This window comes from Phyllostomus hastatus, unplaced genomic scaffold, assembly GCF_019186645.2.
Source record: "Phyllostomus hastatus isolate PE091 unplaced genomic scaffold, TTU_PhHast_1.1 phas_scaffold_78, whole genome shotgun sequence".
NCBI classification, from domain to species: domain Eukaryota; kingdom Metazoa; phylum Chordata; class Mammalia; order Chiroptera; family Phyllostomidae; genus Phyllostomus; species Phyllostomus hastatus.
In genome coordinates, this window is record NW_025334041.1 from 51,957,462 (window position 1) to 51,979,103 (window position 21,642).

General features: G+C 36.1%; 1 protein-coding gene across 3 annotated transcripts in view; it reads right to left on the reverse strand.

The window, feature by feature from the left end:
- VPS41 (VPS41 subunit of HOPS complex) overlaps nt 1-21,642 on the reverse strand; it is a 225,814-nt gene that overhangs the window by 56,272 nt on the left and 147,900 nt on the right. For all 3 annotated transcript variants that reach the window (XM_045827611.1, XM_045827610.1, XM_045827609.1), the window contains 6 exons: nt 13,518-13,615; nt 10,036-10,165; nt 8,202-8,317; nt 6,860-6,916; nt 3,568-3,629; nt 2,098-2,179 (listed from right to left, as the gene is read on the reverse strand). In XM_045827611.1, the coding sequence (XP_045683567.1) occupies nt 2,098-2,179; nt 3,568-3,629; nt 6,860-6,916; nt 8,202-8,317; nt 10,036-10,165; nt 13,518-13,615 (545 nt within the window). The remainder of the gene's footprint in view (nt 1-2,097; nt 2,180-3,567; nt 3,630-6,859; nt 6,917-8,201; nt 8,318-10,035; nt 10,166-13,517; nt 13,616-21,642) is intronic.

Genomic DNA, 21,642 nt, shown 5'->3' on the forward strand with positions numbered 1-21,642 from the left:
TTCCTGGCAGGAATGCTGCTTCTGCTGCTTTATTCATAACTGAACCCCCAAAAAGCTTGGTCAGTTAGCCAAAGACGGGTAAGATTCCCCACGGGGGAACGACCTAAGACAGGCACGATCACTTTGGGAGGCCCCCCCAAAAGAAGGACTTGGGGGGCTGCAGCAAAAGGGGGTGATGGACCCTCGCTCCTCGGCTTTGACATAGCCTGAGTTCTCAGCATCTGGGAGAAAATCTCCTTATCTCTCAGTTGCCTTAGTTCCCTTGCTCCACCTAAGCCTGAAACAATGACAGGGTGGTGCAGCTCGGTACTGAGAACTGCAGATTCCCCAGGGTGATCAGGCCTAAGAAAGAATATGTAAATTACTGTGAAACCTTCTTTGTTTAGAATGCTCTCAGTTGAATGAGAAGGGTCTTAGGAGGAAGTTAGTTTGTTCCTCAGTCTTACAGCTCTTTGACCCCCAACTCAATAGACCAGCAGAGTTCTTTGTTTTCTATAGTTCCTTACTTCCCCCTAATGAGTACTGTACTTTACCTGAATTATTATGCAAAATGAGCCCAATAAAAGCAGGTATGGACGGTAAATCAGTGCGCTCCCCACTAGGGGGGGGTGGCCATTCTGTCCCTACTTCCCCACAGAAACTAGTCTGTCTCTGTGCATGTGTTGTTTTTTCTCGCATGTTTATTGTCGAGCCATCCACAGCGTTCCGTGGTCACTGCTGGCCGGTGACCCACGCGCAACAAGGCAGCAGTACCAGAAGGAAAGAGGAGAAGCTGAATTGATACTGATGGGGTAAAACTGACAAGAACTGGAGGTTAAATAGGATAAGGTAAGTTAGACATTCTCATCGAAACAGTGGTTTTGAGCTATTAAGCATGGAAAAGTGAGTATAATGTAATGTCATAAACACAGATTAAAAGGAGAAGAATCAAATTTGGGAAGGAAAGGGATTCAGATTAAATTTGAGTGATCCTTATTAGCATTATATACAAGGAGAAATGGCCATCACACACTTTCAATGTAGATAAGGAATTCAAAAGAGAAGTCTGGGTTATGGAGCTGTCTAGGTAAACATGGCCACAGGTCCTGGTAACACCCTCGAGGAGCAGCCCAATAAACTGAAGAGAGTGTCCTTGGGGTTTTCCAGGGAAGAGAACACTTATGAGGCTGAGCAGCTGAGTAATTGGGAATTTTTAGAAGAATATTCATATCATTAAGAGAACATTGAAAATGTTCAGTCATAAGAAAAAGTTTTTAAAAACTTTTAAACAAACACTGAATACTTTATTGATTTGGATATTATGCACCAAGTTGAAAGAAAAAAATGAAGTATAAAATTTATTTGTTAGAGTTACATGGTCAAACTTTTCCACTTATTTTCCAGTAAGTAAAATATTATTTCAAAAAGCATTAATCTTAATTTCAGAAAAAAAGAACCCCATGTCTTACAATCTCCTGCATGAGACTATACCTGTTTTCCATATTCATTAAAAAGAACATGAAAACTTCATCTGAGCACAGAACTAGGAAATAAAGTAAGCACAATGTATATGTAATATATTATACATATAAAACATAAACTATGTTTACATTTTGAAGCTAACTTCTAAAAGTTTGAATCTTCCTGGCTGACATAATTTGCTTCCCAATAAAGAACTGACTACTACTGTCTTAATTTTATTTCCATCTCAATAAACATATACTTTATTTTACTGTGCTTTACTTCATAGCACTTCACAAATATTGAAGATTGTTTTTTTTTTAGGGGGAGCAACCCTGTGTGGAGCAAGTCTACCATTTTTCCAACAGGCTCAGATGATGATTGGCATTTCTTAGCAATAAAGTATTTTTTAATTAAGGTATGTGCAGTGTTTATTTTTTAGACATAATAATGCTACTGCACATTTACTAGACTACAGTATACTGTAAACAACTTTTATATGCACTGGGAAGCAAATTCATGTGACTTGCTTTAATGAGATACCAGTATTTGCTTTATTTGTGCTGGTCTGAAAACTAACCCACAATATCTCTGAGGCATGCTCATATTAATATACTACATATAAAAATTAAGAGTTAAAAATAAAGTAATGCTTACCTTAAGCTGTCCAATTTCTTTAAATTTATAAACTTCATATTCCCAGAGTGCTGCATTTTTCCCAAGAATTCTCTGGCATTTGCTGGCACCCAAAACATCCCAGAGAGAAAGCAAGTTTTAAGTAAAAGAATAAACAGAGATAAAATAAATATACATTTCTCCTAGTGTTTTAGATAATCTCTCATTTCAGAGTTTTGACAAATTTCTATCTCAAGTACCACTGAATATAAAGCTATTATTGGTGCTCACTTGATTGTATATGAAAGGTTGATGAAAATCAATAAAATTAATATAAAAATACTTATAGATAAACATGAATAGCTTTCAGAAAACTACAATTAGGAGTTTTCCCCATGACTTTCCTGTGTTGAGTTGCCTATTTATCCAGATGAGCACCGTTCACTTGGGGTCTTTCTTGACTTGAAGAAATGTCATCATCCCCCGAAGTGCCAATTTAAACCACTTCTTGAATGGCTTTAAATAATGGACTACAAAATCAGACTTAAGAAAATTAGAATCCTATCATAGTATGTAACGTGGAGAAGTGTTTGCATATGGATAAAACCTTACACATTTTGCACATCAAAGAAACTTATTTCCCTAAATCTCAGGGTATGAAAAGTAGGCCTGAAGTCTGTCTTCCTGGTCTGCCATGTACATGTAGCCCTGGCAGAGAGCACTGCACAGCTGCAGGGAAGCCACTCAGACAACACCTACACGACCACATGTCTGCTTTCTGTTCACCATAGACTCCTGTGAACCAGGAATCTGGGGTCTGATCACATCCATTTAACTGCCACCCTCTTGTTGAGAGATAATTCTGCTTGAATTGTGAGCAGACGTGCTGACTGTCTTTATTCTAGACTACCTTCTCAAGGATGCTTCTACAGTGAAGAACCCTGAAAGTTAGAGGACCCAAAGAGTGCTTCCCTCCAGAGCAAAGGGAAGGTTTGTTTTCTGTCCAGTATAGTAAAAGTAACACTTTCCTCTGCAGCCAAAGGAAGGCAAGCTTAAAAGAATTAGATATCCAAAGTTCAGAGTCTTCCTCCTATAACACAACCCACTGCCTGTGTAGTGCCACCTGACCCTCCTTGTGTTCCCTGTGAGAAATGGAGCTGTGGGATCGATCTGGCACAAGTGCTGGTCCTTTGGCTACTACTATTGCTGAGGCGCCCATGAAACTGTGACAGGCTAACCTGTCACCATATAGAAAGGATAAAATCTCATACTCTTCATGGTTTTTGATACCTTTCTCATTAAGTAATAAGAAAAATATTTCTTGTTTGGTGAAAATGAGATAGTTAAAAGGTATATAATAAGTTTTGATCCATTCTGTTTAAAACCATTAATAGTCAAAAATTACTCATTAGAAGGATCTTTAAAAATGCCTATCAACTGCTGAGAACAGCGTATGTTTGCTGTTAACATTGACCAATTCTATTTATATTAACAAGTTAATGTCATTATTACCGTGCTGCTATGTCATACTCTCCTTTTTCCACCAGGTGGTTTATATATGCCAAGCCAATGTCCTAGAGAAAATCAAATAAAGGAATTTCGTAATTAACTGGAACGACTGAAAAGCTGAGTCACAGTTTCTGGGAAGGCCGTGACTTTAGGGTCCTATTAGCACTTGTGATTGAAACCTATTTATATATCTTAGTTTGCTTTATGTAATTATGTTTTTTTTTCTTAAGCATAGTTTTGTAATTGTGCTTATTTCCTTCCTAATTATATTTAAATATACTTGCTACACAAATTTTCAAATTTACAATAAAAATGTTACTATTTTAAAGCCTTCTAATTTGCCTCCTTCCAAGAGATTTTTTACAAAAGAAATCTCCACATATTAGAAACATGATCTAAATTGGGACAACTGTAACTGAACAACAATAAAAAAATTGCAACATAAAAAAAAGAAAACTGATCCAATGATTTAATGTTGTCAAGGATATAAAATTGTTTTCTTGTGCTTTCATCTATAAAATGTGAGCTATCCGTCTCCTATATCAAGTCTGAAGAAATGTAACCCGAAAAACACAATGAAAGAAAATCATATTAAAGGGCAATATTAAATATTAAAGTTAACATTCAAGTGAAATGAGCTCAGAAAATGTGTAATTGAAACCCATGTGTTAACAGATGAGGAAACTGGGCCTCAAAGCAGAACTGACTGGATTCAGAGTATTTCATGTTCATTCACTATTTCCACTTCGGACTTGAAAGATTTGGTATAACCTGTGGCAGTGGAGGCATGGGAGCTCTTGCTTGGCCTCCCCATGACTCCTGTTATAAAATACTACTTTCGCTTAAAAGCATTTTCATGAGAAGCTTAAACTCAGCATATGTAACAAAATTTGGATGTTAAGTTCTACTTTATGTACAAAGAAGTTTTTGTGAACTTCTTCCTGGATGATAAAATTGGCAGGAGATTATTTCTCTGCCTGCCTGCTTATGGAATTACAATGTACCAGGAGAAAAAAGTCTATATATAACCAATGTATTGTACATGCCTATTCCAATAATGAAGAAAACACCCATGATTCTTAGTTTATTATATTTTTACTTTATTGACTACAATGTAGGAAATCATATTTTAAAACTATAGGAACTGCATAGTGAGGAAAGGGTGCCTAAATTTATTTCTCTGAAAACAGACCACATCTCAATATCAATGGAGAGTCTTCCTGTCCAGGTTCAGAGGTCTCCTTTGCAGTGCCAATTTCTACAAACTTTTTCCTACTGTCATGCCCCCTCCTCATGTGGAGTTTATTCTGCCACTCATCTTCTTTCTCTATTAGACCTTGAACTTTAGTCCAATTTTATATCTTTTCCCTTAACATAACATGTTGTGTCTCTCGTATACAAAATACCCACCATCACCACCAACCTTCCCATGATGTCACAGCCCCCAACCAACCAGTCCTCACTCTCTTCTACCTCAGAACTAAACGGTCTACATTAAACTCTATGTTATCATCTCCTATCAATTTTCCACTTCCTAAAATGTTAAGAATAAATAATACATATACATAAAATTCACTAGTCACTTTTGTAACTACCACACCAAATGTACCACTGACTAGCTGAGGTTGTCTTACTTTTGACGCACTAACTTCAACGATTTAAAATTTATCTCTTATTACCCTGAAATCCTCTCCTTCAGCTCCCATGACACAACCTTCCTTTGGCTGTGCCAAGTCTGCCTGTATGAGTGTTCCCAATTGTTCCATTCACAGTCCTCTGTTCTCTAATGCTAGACATTTGCTCTGTGTGGATTTGCCCAAACACTTCTCTGTCACTGAAGAGTCTCTCAAATTTATTTCTGAGTCCAGACATCTAGGGTGTTCTGTAAGTGGCAAAAACTTAAATGTGTCTAAACCAGAATTCACCTACCCCTCCTGCCACATACCTGATCCTACTAGTACTCCCCTCCCTTCCCCTAATCTCCTCTCTTTTCTTCCCTCCCCCCTCTCCTCCTCCTTCTTACCCCTCCTCCTCTCTTTCTCCCTCCCCCACCTCTCTCCCCCACCTGTCTCCGTGACTGGGAGTCAGCCTAGAATATTCACTCTCACTTCCCTGTGCACACAGAGTCAGTCAACAAATCCCAAAGAGTCTAGTAGACCGTGTCTTCCATCTATCTTCACCATTCCATTCCTATCAACTCTGCAGTTCTCATCACTTCCACCTTCACACCAAGAAGGGAATTGTATCTTATTGATTCCCATTTCAGCGGGCTTCCCTCTGGCCATCTCCAACAGAGAATCTTTCTAACAAGCAAATGTGATGTAGCAATGAAAGCTTAAACTATGTCTAGAGGTTACAAGACAGAGCAAAGCCCCTAATTAAACATGGCCCTTTAGGATCAGACTCTTCATATGTATAAACTCTCCACTGCTTCACATAACCAAGCAGGCCAAGCAGTTTCACTTCTCTGTACCATCACATATACTATTCTATTGGCTGGAACACCTTCTGTTACATTTCTAGATAATTTTTGCTTATTCTCCACAATTTTTAATGAAAAAAAAAGATGCTCTGGTTATTTCTCTGTTTAGTTACTGAATTATTTTGTTTGTACATTTTGGGAATTAGGCTTTTATATGGAGTTTTACAGAGAAGTTTAAGGTGGGGAAGTGTAGGCAAAAGGAATTTGTGCTGAAAACCACGTAGCTCTGATAGACTAAGTTTTCAGTTTTCATCTATAAATAAGAGTCCTGGACTAGACGTTGTCTAAGGACCCTTCACACTCAGAGGGTAACATTTCTTTTCTGCTTTCATTCTGCACATTCACTGTCATATCTAGCAAATAAATAGGTTTTCAGTCACTATATTTTTCCGGAATCCAAATGTAATAAAAATGTATTTGATGTCCTAGATTAGTCTCCATAAGAAAATCAATTATTATGAAGACACTAAAGCAATCTACTTTTATGAAACCACTCTTGATATTTTGTGATAATGTGATTTTACCTATGATTTAAAGAAACTTTCCCACACATAACGGGGGAGCTTTATATTTAAAGTGTATTTCACAAATCCAGTTTCCAAATTACCTAAAACCATCTCCTAGCAGACGTTCGAGTCTCTTGTTTACATGCAGAAACTGACTCAATAAAATGAAATACTGTGACCTTACATGTTGGAGAATTAGTTTGAAATAAATTCTCAAAAGGAAGGAAGAAATCAGTCCTTTTCATTCAGTCTCATTATAACCTACTGAAAGGTAGTTATATTTCAAATAATAAAATTACATACTTACCAGAATCTTATGTCTTTTAATGTTCTTTTGACTAATTTCAGCTGCCATCAAAGCTTCCTATATTTACACAAGCATTATAAAGTTAGAGAAGGAGGAGAAAAAATGGGAGAAAGTGGGAAAGACACTGAGATTAAAAATATTATATTTATTATGTTTAAAGTTCTGGACTACTTAAATAAAGCCCCATTTTCCTGTAGTTTTTGCTTCAAGCACAGGAATTTCTAATGTTATGGTTGAATGAACCTCACTGCATTCCAACGCTAACAAAAGCAGTCAACCAAAATAAAGACTTCTCTTATTTGAATTTATTTTCACATTAAGATATTAAAATTACTTTTCAGACAGAAATCAAAATACATAAAAAATTTCCAGGTTCAAACAACAACAAAAAATTCATCTGTCATCATAAATCTGTATGACATATATTAATGACAGGGTACCTTTCCTTTATGAAATATAAAAAGTAAACTATATGTATATGTTTAGATATATCTACAAATAAGATTTTGAAAATCTCTGATTTCATTTTTATTCTAAGAAGTTTACAATTATTACTTCAACACAAATGTTTAAAACACAGAATTATCTCTTCAAGAAACTACTGGAGGTAAAACAATATGGTATGAACTTGAGGTCAATACCTGGACTCTAAATAGTTTATACATTAAAAACATTTTCCCCCAAATCCTTTCAGGTGGTTACAAACTTAAAGCAACATACAAATGGACTATTTTTTGTTTGTTTTTTACTGATTAATACAAAAGCCCATCCAGTTTCTATAACTAAACTAATGCAATAATGCCTTTCTGACTACTAAAGTTAAAAAAATGGTTTCTTTTTTTAAAAAAAAAACCTGATAACACATTATTTACTAAAATTAGTCTGAACCAAGGCTCAACAAAGCAGACAATATCATTCTATCCGAACCGGTAGTTCAAACTATTCTAAGTGAGCATTAATTTGATAGCTTTCCTTTTACATAAGAAATAAGTACCAAAGGAATGATTTCACAAAAATATCCCAAATTCACAATTCTGAAATACTAGCTCTATTTCATTTTCCTTAAAAAAGCACAGAATAAACACTTCAATAGGCTGGATCTAACCTACTCCCTCCCTCTGCTACTAATTCCTCCTCCATTAAACAGTGAAGCCAGTTACTCTCCTTATAATCTTTTTGCTCCCAAATTTCTAAAAAGAAAATTGTAAAGTTATTAGCCTCCAACATATTTCTAGCTTAGGGCATTCTAATTCATCTACATGAAAGATTTACCCCCCAAAACACTTATCCTCTCTACGGTACAGACATGTCAATACTTTCAAGAAAGTGAAATCAAAATTACTTCATATTTCTTCTTTTCAAGGAGCCAGTCAATGTGGTCATCTTGGTCCCGTTCCTTGGCTACTACGACATCTCTTGGACTCACGATGTAGAAGAGTGATTCCCCTTCAGAGTACTCTGTAGTTGAGACAAGAAAGGAACATCTCAGGTGACTCAACAATAGAAACCTTGGCAGTGGTTTCATGGGACATGGTTAGACAACTCAGCTTATTAAGAGTGAACAGAAAACTCCCTTATCCTTGGAATAAGTGTGTTTGGCTCTGTTTGAAGGAAGGGGTGGGACATGGTAGAGAATGACAGAATATATACCAGTGCTTTAAAAAGTATTTAACTGTAAAATTATTTGGAAGAAAAAAGAAAGGAAGGGAGGGAGGGAAGAAGGGAATACCACCAAAAATTTTTTTTTAATAACATGCTTTTTTTTTTAAAGATTTTATTTATTTTATTTTTAGAAAGGGGAGGGAGGGAGGGGAGAGAGAGAGAGAGAGAGAGAGAGAGAGAGAGAGAGAGAGAGAGAAACATCAATGTGCGGTTGCTGGGGGTTATGGCCTGCAACCCAGGAATGTACCCTGGCTGGGAATCAAACCTGGGACACTTTGGTTCCCAGCCCGCGCTCAATCCACTGAGCTACGCCAGCCAGGGCTAAATTTTTTTTAAGTATGGTGGGTTTAAAATTCTGTGTTTAATACATTAACATTCTGACCTCAGATAAAAATAGGTATTCAAAATTCTCCATGTCTCCTACATATCAGAATTCATTTACTGCATATAAACATTTATGGTCATTTACAACACTGTTCTATTTTTATGGAACAATCACACCCCACAACCTGAGATAAATGTTGCTTCCTCATCAAGGTCAAGGCCATCTAAAGCATAAATGACAGATGCCCCAAGCCCTGGGGATATAATCTGACATTTCAGCATGTTGCGCACAGTGCCAGTTGTGAGGGTTTCCTGAAGATTCAATTATAAAACCTGTTCTGAAGGATGTCTAGGTATGCAGCAGTTTGCTCTGAGCAAAATACCTTGATTGGACACTTTCAGTTGTGAATCACGTTTGCTTTTTGCCAAGTCCAGAATATACTATTCTCACATTTCTCAGCTGATTAGGTGCTTCATGTAAGGAAGTTCAAACATGTACAGAATATACCTTCATTTCTTTGGGGTAAAATGAGAACAGAAAATATTTGCTACAAAAAGGTGAATTGTTTTTAAAAGCAGAAAGAACTTATAAAAAGCTTAAGCTGCTCTATTTTCATCAATGTATCTTTCAATAAAGTGATAACACCCAAATACAGACGCCCCAGGTATGACTAAACAGCACTGGCTTTCCCTTTATTTCTGAGCAGTGCTTTAGTATATTTATCTATGCACAAAACAAATATTCAGTGAATGCCTAGTTTGTGCCAAGCGCTCCTCTAGGCTCTGAGCATTTGGTCACAAAGAGAGAGATAACTTTTCTGCCACCCCAGAGTACATAGTCTAGGAACGCAAGTTGGGAGTGATTAGAACCATGATGCTTGACATCAATGTAAGTTAGGCATCACATTAAATAGTTAAGATAATAGACCAACTATAAGAACAAAGATCACAGAGCTGACTCACCTCCATCCAGGCCTCCTCTTTTCCCCTCTCTTCTGCTGCTGGAGCTCAAGCAAGTTCTACAGTATCGCTTGGTCTCAATGACCACATTTGTAATGTAAGAGGCCTGCCTGGATACTCTTTAAGATTCTTTCAGAAACTCAATTTAAATTCCTGTTGTGCTACTTGCATGGAAGGGGAAAAATTAAAAATGTAAGAATAACACAAGCCAGATCCTCAATCTCCCTCACCTAAGTGATAATCTCTACATTCATTTTCCTGAAAGCCTCTCACGGTCAGAGCATCAGAAGAGATCTCTTCGCAAGTCTCGGAAAGTGGCTGGATAATATCCAACCTGGGCCTGGCACAGTATTCTCTTTCCTAGGGCAAAAAAGAGAGGGAAAAGGCTCATTTTAATTACATTTCTATAAATTATACAAATTAAATTTAGTTACACATAATTAAATGCCTTGTTTTATCATTTTGGCAGACATAAGCCCTTCTAAACACCACAGATGGCCTCATAGCTGTGTTTTATTTTCTGGCCTTTTGCATGAGATAAACAGAATAGGTACTGCTGTGTCATGTCTGCAGCCCCCTACTGCAGCCCATTCAACTCCATGACTACCACAGCCTTAGGCAACTTTGTTATACCCCTTCCTGAAAAATGTGAGAAAAGTAAAAATAATATTACAAGCTACTCCATTATTCAAACCACTGCCACTACAGATAAACTTACTGGTAATGCTAAAAAGCCAGAGATTCTAAAGCAGAACTTTCTGAGATGATGGAAATGTTCTCTACCTGCATGGCCCAATGTGACAGACATAATACACAGGTACCTACTGAACACCCAGAAATGTGACTACAGTGTCTGAGAAACTGAGTTTAAATTCTATTTCATTTTAACTAATTTAAATTTAGTTTTAAATTAATTTAAATTAAATACATGGTCAGTAACTACAGTTTTGGACAGTGTGGTTCTAGATAAAGATAGAAGAGGAAAAGATTTATTGAGGGCCTCTGACAGCCCCACTAACCTAGTATGATTATACAAAGACTATTTTCTTGGGGTTCTTAAATTACCCTTAGTAAGTTTTATTGTTCCTCATTTTACAGATGAAGGAACTGAGGACCAAAAAATTTAGCCAGGTCAAAGTTACATAAGTAAATGGTGAAACTGGGATTTATAGAAAAACTGGGACTTATGGTAAACCCTGAATTTCAAATCAAGTTTGTTTTACCTTAAAGTTCATACTTTTTGGGTATTCAGCACCCAGGCATAAAACATAGGTTGACTATTTTTGAAAGCAACAGGCCTGGAGCAGTGTGACACTGGTGAAGAGAACACAGATGACAGAAACAATGAAAGAAGTCCAGAACTACCCCCAACTCTCAAGTTCCCTAAGTAAACAGTAAGCCTCACAAATTTCTTTCACCAATTTTGTTAGGTTAACTGAGAAGCAATTATATTAGCTCTGCGCTTAATACATTGAAAACATTCTAAAAATAAAATAGTAATTATAAAAGATCAACTAGCAGAGGAAAAAAAACAGTAAATACAGAGCATAATTTTCAGAACTATAGAGAAATGAAAACTATCTCAATTTTGAAACAAAAAAATGAAGGAAAAGCTGAAAGATCTGAATACTTAAAAAATTAACCGCTATAACAAAGACAAAAATAACAAAATAGAAACATATTTGAACTAAATATTAAAAAAGAAAACTGCCTTGCTAGACCACATAAAGAGCCCCTTTATATGTGTAAGGAAACCATCACTTCATTGTTTGATAACTTTTGCTCACTGGCAAAACAAGCCCTGCTTATCTGTGAATTCCTAGGAGCAGGAATTTGGTCTTATTGATCTCCAATTCCCAATGCTTAGCACAATTTTTCACACACATGTGCTTTATTAATGAAGGAAAGAAAAAGAAAACATTAGGGGAGCAACTTAACACATTAGGATATATCAACCAGATAAAATAGTACACAACCACTCTAAATGATAATGATGGTAGACAACACGGCCATAGGGAGAGAGAATGGAATAAGGCTCCAAAAAATATGGCAGTGCAGGATAGCACGTAACTATGACTGCAACTGTGTGGAAAAATGCACACATATAAAAGGTATAACTGGAAAAATATGTTGGGAGATACATCATATAAAAGCAAATTTTAATGTTGCGGTTAAGCTATGTTTTTGATATGGAGAAAAAAGGTGGAAGGCATGGATGGCCCCAAGCTGCTTTTTTATCCTTTTTGTCTTAATTTCATCAGTTTATTGTTTTAAAGATTTAAGGTATACTTTGGTGTTATGTGAAATGAATATAATGACACATACATTTTTAATTCATCTTCACAACCCTCACTTCTTTCTCTGAAAAATGCCATTTTCTTATTTGCTCTGAGGTTGGTCTTTCTTGGTTTTCACTCCTTTCCAATGCTCTCTTTTATTAACAAAGGTTTCTTCTCTTTCTTTCTCTCTTTTTTTTTTTGTCAATTGTTTATTAGGCTTTTCCTTTTTCATTTCAATGCTTCTTTCCTTATGTCTTTGAATCACATCCTCAATCCCCCCCACATTTCTCATCAAAAAGCACCATATTTACTCCTTCAGGAGCCACTGCTTTTCTTTATTTAAAAAAAAATTAATAAACTGATATCCTGCAACAGAGCTAGAAGCCAGCCCTATTGATTTTAGCAGGTTTGAGTGTTCACTTAATTCTACAGCATCCCATTGCCTAGCAACATGGGCATCCAGAGCTTCAGGTTACTATAGTGATAGCTTCCTGATGGAAGTGCTAGCTCAGAGAAATGCTTGAGAGCAGCTACCACTTCAAAACTGGGGCTCCCAGGGTTTTTCTCTCTATTTTATTCCTTGGCATTTGAGAAACGGTGGGGGAGGAGAGGGTACAGAAAAGGAGGGCCTACTTACTGTAAAGGGCTAGACAATCAATTGCAATTTTTTTTATATACAGGATGCAAAGAAAATCCTTTACAATAAGCTCTCCTTGTTTATGCCTTGAAGCTACCCCCTCCCTTTCCTGATAGGACTCCTGGACTCAGACAGTAAAGACTCACTGCAAATGGGGCCCGCCTAAGCTTCAAAGGGAGACTGTGTGTATATGCCTCTACACTGGACCATATAGATACAGGCTTTATTCCAAAGTCACATATAACAAAACTCAGATTCTCTGTTGCTTCTTATCTGCCATACATTTCATACCATCACATTAACACTGATAACTGAGAGTTAGCAATAATCATTGTATTTAAAAGCAAGAATCATGCTACTCAGAATCACTGGGGCACTGGGAAGTAAACAAATATGTCTGGACCACAGGAAATAATGAACTGCCTTTTCTGTAATTCCCTCTGACCACAGGGGACATGCTGTTGCAGCAGATCAACTTTACTGCTGTCATTTCTGGTAATGCACAGTGTCAGCTTAGTTTCACTGCCTTTCAGCATGAGGAATCCTTCATTCCTTTCTACTAAAATACTGAGACAGATAGGAAAAAAAATTACTTCCCTTTGCTCAGCAAAAGGAACAAAGGCAGGCAAAGAGTAGAGCTTCTGAAAGGCGAATATGTTAGGTCTACAGGGTAATCTCTGCTGACCTTATTTTATAGGTCAGGAAGTTCTGCTCAGCAGAGCCCGTTCATGGACAACCTGGTCTGGGTATAATGATCTGGGTATAAATCCCTTGTATTTGTGGTGAAATAAATTACCGTTTTTTCTGAAACCTCCTTTACGTAGGAAAGCACAACAAGCTGATCACAGAGAGGTGCAAGACCACTGATGTAGAATTCAGTTTCAAACTGCGACACTGCAAACAAAAAGGATACAAGATTCACCATTAACAAGAGCAAAAAGCAGCACAAAAGGAAAGGACACATCTACTCTGAATTCTTGATGGACTCATTTTAGAAATCTAACACAAAGGGACATGGATAAACATACCTTCTTGACAACAATCAGTACCAGAAAAGTGTATCTGGAAACCTACACTTGAAAATTTCTATCACAAACAACAAGCAAACCTGACAATAAGAGCAGCATGAATGGTCAAATGTGACACAATGACATAGTTAAATACCATGAAATCCCAATGTAAACTTTATTAGTAAAGAGTAATAATATCTTAAAATGGCCCTAGTTTAAATTTTTCATAATTAGAGCATTACAATTATAAAGTTAACAAGGAAGGTTATTTTATAAGTATCAAAATACTTTTTAGTTTTATTTACTATAAATATAGTATTTAATTTTAACATTTAATAAACATTTTATTTAAAGATTAAAAGGGGAATTAAGTGTATAGATTACATTATGATAAATCTATTATTTCTTAAGCAAAATAAAGATCAGAGGAAACAAATTCCTCTCTCCTTTTTATTTATTTTTATAATTTATAGTTCTATAATTTTCCTCTTTGCCCTTCTCCACCCAGCCCGCCCCCCACTTCCACAGTCAATCCTCACCCTGTTCCATGTCCATGGGCCCTTCATATATGTTCCTTGACTAATCCCTTCACCTTCTTTCAAACAGTCCCCACTTCTTTCCTTCCTCTTACTACTGTTAATGTATTCTATTATTCTATGTCTCTGGTTCTATTTGGATGGTTTTATTTGGTTCACAGGTTAGTCTTATAAGTGAGATCATGTGGTTATTTGTCTTTCACCGCCTAGCTTATTTCACTTAACACATTAGTATTAAGTTCCATCCATGCTGTCACAAAAGGTAGGACTTCTTTCTTTCTGCTGTATAGTGTTCCACTGTGTAAATGTACCACAGTTTTTTGCTCCACTCTATTGAAGGGTTTCTAACTCTTGGCTATTGTAAACAGCACTTCTGTGAGCACAGGGGTGCATAACTTCTTTTTAATTCATGTATTTGGATTCTTAGGGTATATTACCCGCAGCAGACTTGCTAGGTCAGAAGGCAGTTCCATTTTTAGTTTTCTGAGGAATGTCCATACTATCTTCCACAGTGGCTGCACCAGTCTGTATTCCCACCAACAGTGCATTTTTCTCCATCCTTGCCAGCACTTGCTTTGTTCATTTATTAATGATAGCCATTTTGGCAGGTGTAAACTGGTATGTCACTGTGGTTTTAATTTGCATCTCTGATGGTTCGTGATGTTGAGCATTTTTTCATATGATTATCGGCTATCTGTATATCTTCCTTGGAAAAATGTCTATTTAGGTCCTCTGCCCATTTTTCAACTGGATTGTTTGTCTTCCTGGTATTGAGTCATATGAGTTCTTTACATATTTTGGAGATTAAACCCCACTCCAACATATTATGGCAATATGTTCTCCCATACAGTGGGTTCTCCTTCCATTTTGATTTTTTTTTTTAGCCATGCAGAAGCTTTTTAATTTGATATAGTCCCATTTGTTTATCTTTTCCCTAATTTCCTCTGCCCTAGGAGATATAACAGCAAAAATATTGCTGCATGAGATATCTGAATTTTTACTGCCTATGTTTTCCACTAGAATTTTTATGGTATCATGGCTCATATGTAAGTCTTTTATTCATTTTGAGTTTATTCTGGTGTATGTTGTGAGTTGCTGGTCTAGTTTCTTTCTTTCTTTCTTTTTTTTTTTTTGCATGTACCAGTACAGTTCTCCAAACACCATTTATTGAATAATCTATTTTTACTTCACTGTATGCTCATGCCCCTTTTATCAAATATTGACAATAGAGACATGGGTATTATTATGGGGATCTCTATTCTGTTCCACATATCAATGTGCCTGTTCTTATGTCAGTACCAGACTTTTGTTTACGGTGTCCTAAGTATAGTTCAATATCAAGTATTATAATCCCTCCTACTTTGTTCTTCTTTTTCAAGATACTGAGGCTATTTGGGGTCATTTTTGATCCATATAAATTTGGGGGGCATTTGTTCTACATCTTTGAAATATGTCGTTGGAATCTTCACAGGAGTTGCCTTAAAATCTATTGATTGCTTTGGGTAATATGGACATCTTAATGATGTTAATTCTTCTAATCCATAAACATGGTATATGCTTCCATTTATTTGTAGCTTCCTCAATTTCTTTCTTCACTGTTCTATAGTACCCGAAGTACAGGTCTTTTACCTCTTTGGTTAAGTTTATTACTAGGTAATTGTTTTTTGTGTGTGTGTTGCTTTATTAAATGGGAATTTCTTCTTAGTTTCTCTTTCTGATAGTTCATTGTTAGTGTACAAAAATGCCATCAATTTCTGGATATTGGCTTTGTATCCCATTACTTTGCTAAATTCAATTATTAGGTCAAATAGTTTTTTCAGTGGATCCCATAGGGTTTTCTAAGTACACTATCATGTTGTCTGCAAATGACAGTTTAACTTCCTCCTTTCCAATTTGGATGTCTTTTATTTCTTGTTTGTCTGATCACTGTGGTTAGGACTTCTAGTACTATGTTGAATAAGAGTGGTGAAAGTGGACACCCTTGTCTTGTTTTTGATCTTAAGAAAAACACTTTTAATTTTTGATCATTAAACATGATATTGGCAATAGGTTTTTTTGTATATTGCTATTATTATGTTTAGTTATGCTCCCTCTGTTCTCACTTTGTTGAATGTTTTCATCATAAATGGATGCTAAATTTTATCAGATGCTTTTTCAGCAGTTGATATGATCATGTGATTTTTGTCCTTCATTTTGTTTATGTGATGCATTACAGTTACTGTTCTGCAAATATTGTACCATCCTTGCATCCCTAGCGTAAATCCCACTTAGTCATGGCATATGATCTTTTTAATATATTGCTGGATCTGGTTTGCCAATATTTCCTTAAGGATTTTAGCATCTATGTTCATCAGAGATATTGGCCTGTAATTTTCTTTATCATGGCATTATTTGGTTTTGTAATTAGGATAATACTGGCCTTGTGAAAAGAGTTTGAGAGTCTTCTCTCTTCCTGAATTTTTTGGAATACTTTGAGAAGGACAGATGCTAGTTTTGTCAGGACCTGTACAACAACATAGGAGATCAAGGACACAACACCAGAGTCCCACAGGACTCCTACCACAGAGGGTCACCCCACAAAACAGAGAGTCACAGCAGATCAATATGTAGAAACAAAAAAAAAGAGTCCCCTAAGATGGGGAGACAAAGAAATAACCCACAATTGAAAGGAAAGGATGAATTACCAGAAAGAGTGCTAAATGAAATTAATCAGACATAGAGTTCAAAGTAATGGTTATAAGTATGCTACAGGAACTCAGTGAGAACTACAAGGAACTTAGTGGAAACTACGTCAGCATAAAAAAGTACACAGCAGCTCTGAATAAAAACCAGGAGTAAATGACGAATACAATAACTGAAATGAAGAATAAACCAGAATGAATTAAAAGCAGGCTAGATGAAACAGAACACTGAATCAGCAAGTTGGAAGACAAGGTGGATTAAAAACACCCAGTCAGAGCAACAAAACAAAAGGAGACTCGAAAAGAATGAAGATAGTTTAACGGAGCTGCAGGATAACATGAACCAGAAGGAGAAGAAAAGGAGAAAGGGATAAAAATCCTTTTTGAAAAAATAATGACAGAAAACTTTCCTAACTTGGTGAGGAAAAAAGTCACGAAGTTCACGAAGCACAGAGGGCCCCAAACAAGAAGGACCCAAACAGGCCCACTCAAGACATAACCTAATTAAAATGGCAAAATTTAAAAACAAAGAGAGAATCTTACAGGCAGCAATGGAGAACCAGCCAGTAACATACAAGGGAGCTCTGATAAGGCTAGCAGCTGGTTTCTCAACTGAAATACTCCAAGCCAGAAGGGAATGGCAAGAAATATACCAAGTAATGACAAGCAAAGACCCAAAACCAAGAGTGGTCTATTCAGCAAGTCTCCCATTTAAAACAGAAGGTTAAATAAAGTACTTCCCAGACAAAAGAAGGCTAAAAGAATACATCTCCACCAAACCAGCATTGCAAGAGATGCTAAAGGGACTGCTTTAAGAGAAAGAGAAAGAGAAGAAGACAAGCACAAAGGAAAAAAATGGCAATGAATAAATACTCTTCAATAACAACTTTAAATGTAAATGGATTAAAAGACATAGGAAAACTGAATGGATAAGAAAACACAACCTGCACATATGCTGCCCACAAGAGACCTACCTCAGAACTAAAGATCTACATAGGCTGAAAGCGAAGGATGAAAAAAAATATTCCAAACAAATACACATGAAAAGAAAACTGGGGTAGCAATACTTGGATCAGACAAAATAGACATCAAAACAAAGGCCATAACAAGAGACTACAAAGGTCAGCATATAATATTTAAGGGAGTTGTCCAACAGGACAAGAGGATAGAACTCTTGTAAACATACATGTACCCAATATAGGATCACCTAAATACATAAGGAAAATCTTGGAGGACTTTAAGAAAGAAATCAACAGCAATACAGTCATCACAGGAGATTTTAACACCCCACTGTCAACAATGGATAGATCACCCAAACAAAAAAATCAACAAATATATTGTGGCATTGAATGAAATCCTAGATCAAATGGACTTAACTGATATTTATAGAGCATCTCAACCCAGAAAAGCAAAATATTACATTCTTTTCAAATGCACATGGATCATTTTCAAAGAGAGACCACATGGTATGACACAAAACTAGTCTTAATAAATTCAAGAAAATTGAAATCATATCAAGCATTTTCTTGGGTCACAATGGCTTGAAACTAGAAAACCACCTCAAGGAAAAAGACTCAAAAACATTCACATACATGGAGACTGAATAACATGTTATTAAATATGAATGGGTTAACAATGAGATCAAGGAACAAATAAAAAAGTACCTGGAAACAAATGATAACTGAACACACAACAACCCAAACCTATGGGATGCAGCAAAGACAGTCAGTCCTAGAGGGAAGTTCAGAGTAACACAGGCCTACCCAAAGAAGATAGAAAAATCTCAAATAAACAACCCAATCCTACACCTAAAAGAACTAAAGGAACAACAACAAATAAAGCCCACGGTGAGTAGAAGGAAGGAAATAATCAAGATCAGAGCAGAATTAAATGACATAGAGACTAAAAAAATTCACAAAATCAGGGAATCCAGGAGGTGGTTCTTTGAAAAGATAAATGACATTGACTATGTCATTATTTATTTATTTATTATTATTTATTTATTATTTATATGTCATTGACAATGACATATAAATAAGAGGTTGTGGCTGCCATCACTCCTGAGGTTACTAAGTTTATGAACTGACTCTGGTAGAGATGAATTTGAGTTCTGTTTTACTAAATCACATTCCATCAGTGAAATGTTACACAAATAGTTCCCTTACCAGCAACCTGGGTGAAGAACAAACAATTGGAGATGCCACAGAGACTGTTTCATGGGCATCACATGAAGGCTTTGTAGATATTAATATGTAGATGTAATATTAAATGTAGAGTCAGGAAATCTAGGTTATAACTTCAACTAAATTGAACTTGAACAAGTCATTTTAATTTCTGTGGGTATAACTTTTCCTATTATAAAATAAAGGAATTAGAGGTCTTGGCTGGGTAGGTCAAGCGTTAGTTAGAGCATCATCCCAATATGCCCAGGTTGCAGTTTCCATCTCTGTTCAGCACACATATAAGAATCAACCAATGAATGCATAAATAAGTGGAACAAATTGATGTTTCTTTCTCTTCCTCTCCCCACCCTTCCCTACCCCTCCACTCTAATCCACTCCACTCCCTTTCCCTTTCTCTCTAAAATAATAAAAAGTTAAAATTAAAATAAAAAATTAAAATGAGGGAATTAGAGTATAAATAAAATCCATAATGCAGATGAAATGAGGAGCTACTGAATTTTTCTTCTTCCTCCTCTGCATTTTCCTTGCAGATTATTGTTACTTGTCTCTGCCTCTCTTTAATAACTGCTCCTTAATAAAACTGTTTTCACAATTTAATTTTCACATAAAAATGAAATTGAGGATAAACAAAAAAATTACTCAACAGTTAGTAATATGTTAAAAGAATAATATTTCTTATGTTTTGTCCTTAATTAGATCTCATAGGTGGTACCAGTGCTCTGGACAGAATCAGAAGTGCAAAGGCAAGGCTCAGGAGCTAGCTCTGCCACTAACATTGTTTTCCTCAACCTCTGAGGGTTTGAACTGAATATTCTTATCCAGGCACTTAAAAAATAGTTTTGATAATGTGATATTGTGATAAAGGTTCACATGAAGCCCATGTGTAGAAGACTACCTGCACCACAACCACATGCTCAGAGATGAGCACAGACAGCATAGTCAGAGCCTGAAGCCTCCAGAGAAGCTCCAAGGGCTATGTTAGTTGGGGTGGATGACAGGGGAGGGTTGAAATGTGCAGAATGCTATGAAACAGTGTGCCTCCCCGACCCAAAGAGGTGAAAATCTCACATTCTAGAAGACATAGAGGCATATAAATAAGAGGTTGTGGCTGCCATCACTCCTGAGATTACTAAGTTTATGAACTGACTCTGGTAGAGATGAATTTGAGTTCTGTTTTACTAAATCACATTCCATCAGTGAAATGTTACACAAATAGTTCCCTTACCAGCAACCTGGGTGAAGAACAAACAATTGGAGATGCCACAGAGACTGTTTCATGGGCATCACATGAAGGCTTTGTTGTGTTTGTCTGCCTCAGCTACCTGAGGGAAAACATCATCTAAGAAGTGGTGGGTGAACTAGGTAGTCTCCCCATTTGGGATGCCAAATGGGCTGCCTAGGCTCACTGACAAGCAACATCAGTGTCTCTCCTAAAGGTAACCAGATACACATTAAGGCCTTGGTTTTTATGAATGAGCTGTAAGATACAGAACAGAGAGGCTAGAAAATAATCCTATCCAAATCTTTTCTCCTCTACATCCTGATTTCCTAGTCCCCAATAGCTTGCACTAATGAGACAGAACATTTCCAGTTCTCTAATTAAGAACATGATAGAAAATCTAATGTGTTCTTAAAGGAAACAAGAAAAGCTTTGTACAAGCACATATCTATTTTACTTCTCAATTCCAGGTACTATAATAAATGCTTATTTAAGTACTAAATCTTACAAGATTTTACAAACTGAGAATTAGCAACAGTTTAAGCAGAGACTACATGAAGTGACTAAATTATAAACTAAACAAAAGTGCTACTTATGAAAGAAAATACATGGTCCATTAAAATAGCATTGTTAAGATTCCAAGAGGCACAGTTAAGGAAGTTATCGACAACCAGATAGAGTTGAAATTAAATACTTCTTTTCATTTTATTAAAAATTAAAACTTACATCAACAAAAATCTTATGGAAAACAAAATTGCTACTATAGTCATACCCAGTATTATTCACAAACTGAGTTAAAAAATAATGATGGTTTATCTTCCATTGAATATTTCACCACTTAGCAAATTATTTCCCTTAATCATGTAGAAAGAACTCACTTCCTAATGTGAGTTCTTCATTTAGGAAAATGTTTATAGGTATTCTGCATTAATAAAAAATTCAGAATGATGTTGTTTTGCTTTTGGATCTATCATGATTCAGTTTATTCTTTATATTAATGTTGAATCCAAGGGCTGGTTATAGACAGCGGTGTTAGAATGAACACGAAATTATTCTTCCTACTGAACAGATATAGAGAAAGAACTGTTGAATGTTAATATGCATTCTTGTGAAAAACATACATAAATTATGTAAAAGTTTATGAACTGACTCTGTAAAATATCTTAAATTAATTACTGACTTTCTATTGCAAATTTTCAACAGGCCAATGAAAGGTTCAGTTTGTTTACCCTGAAATTCTATCTTCCCCAAATAATGATTTAAATAATTTTAATAAAAATTATTTTTCTTTT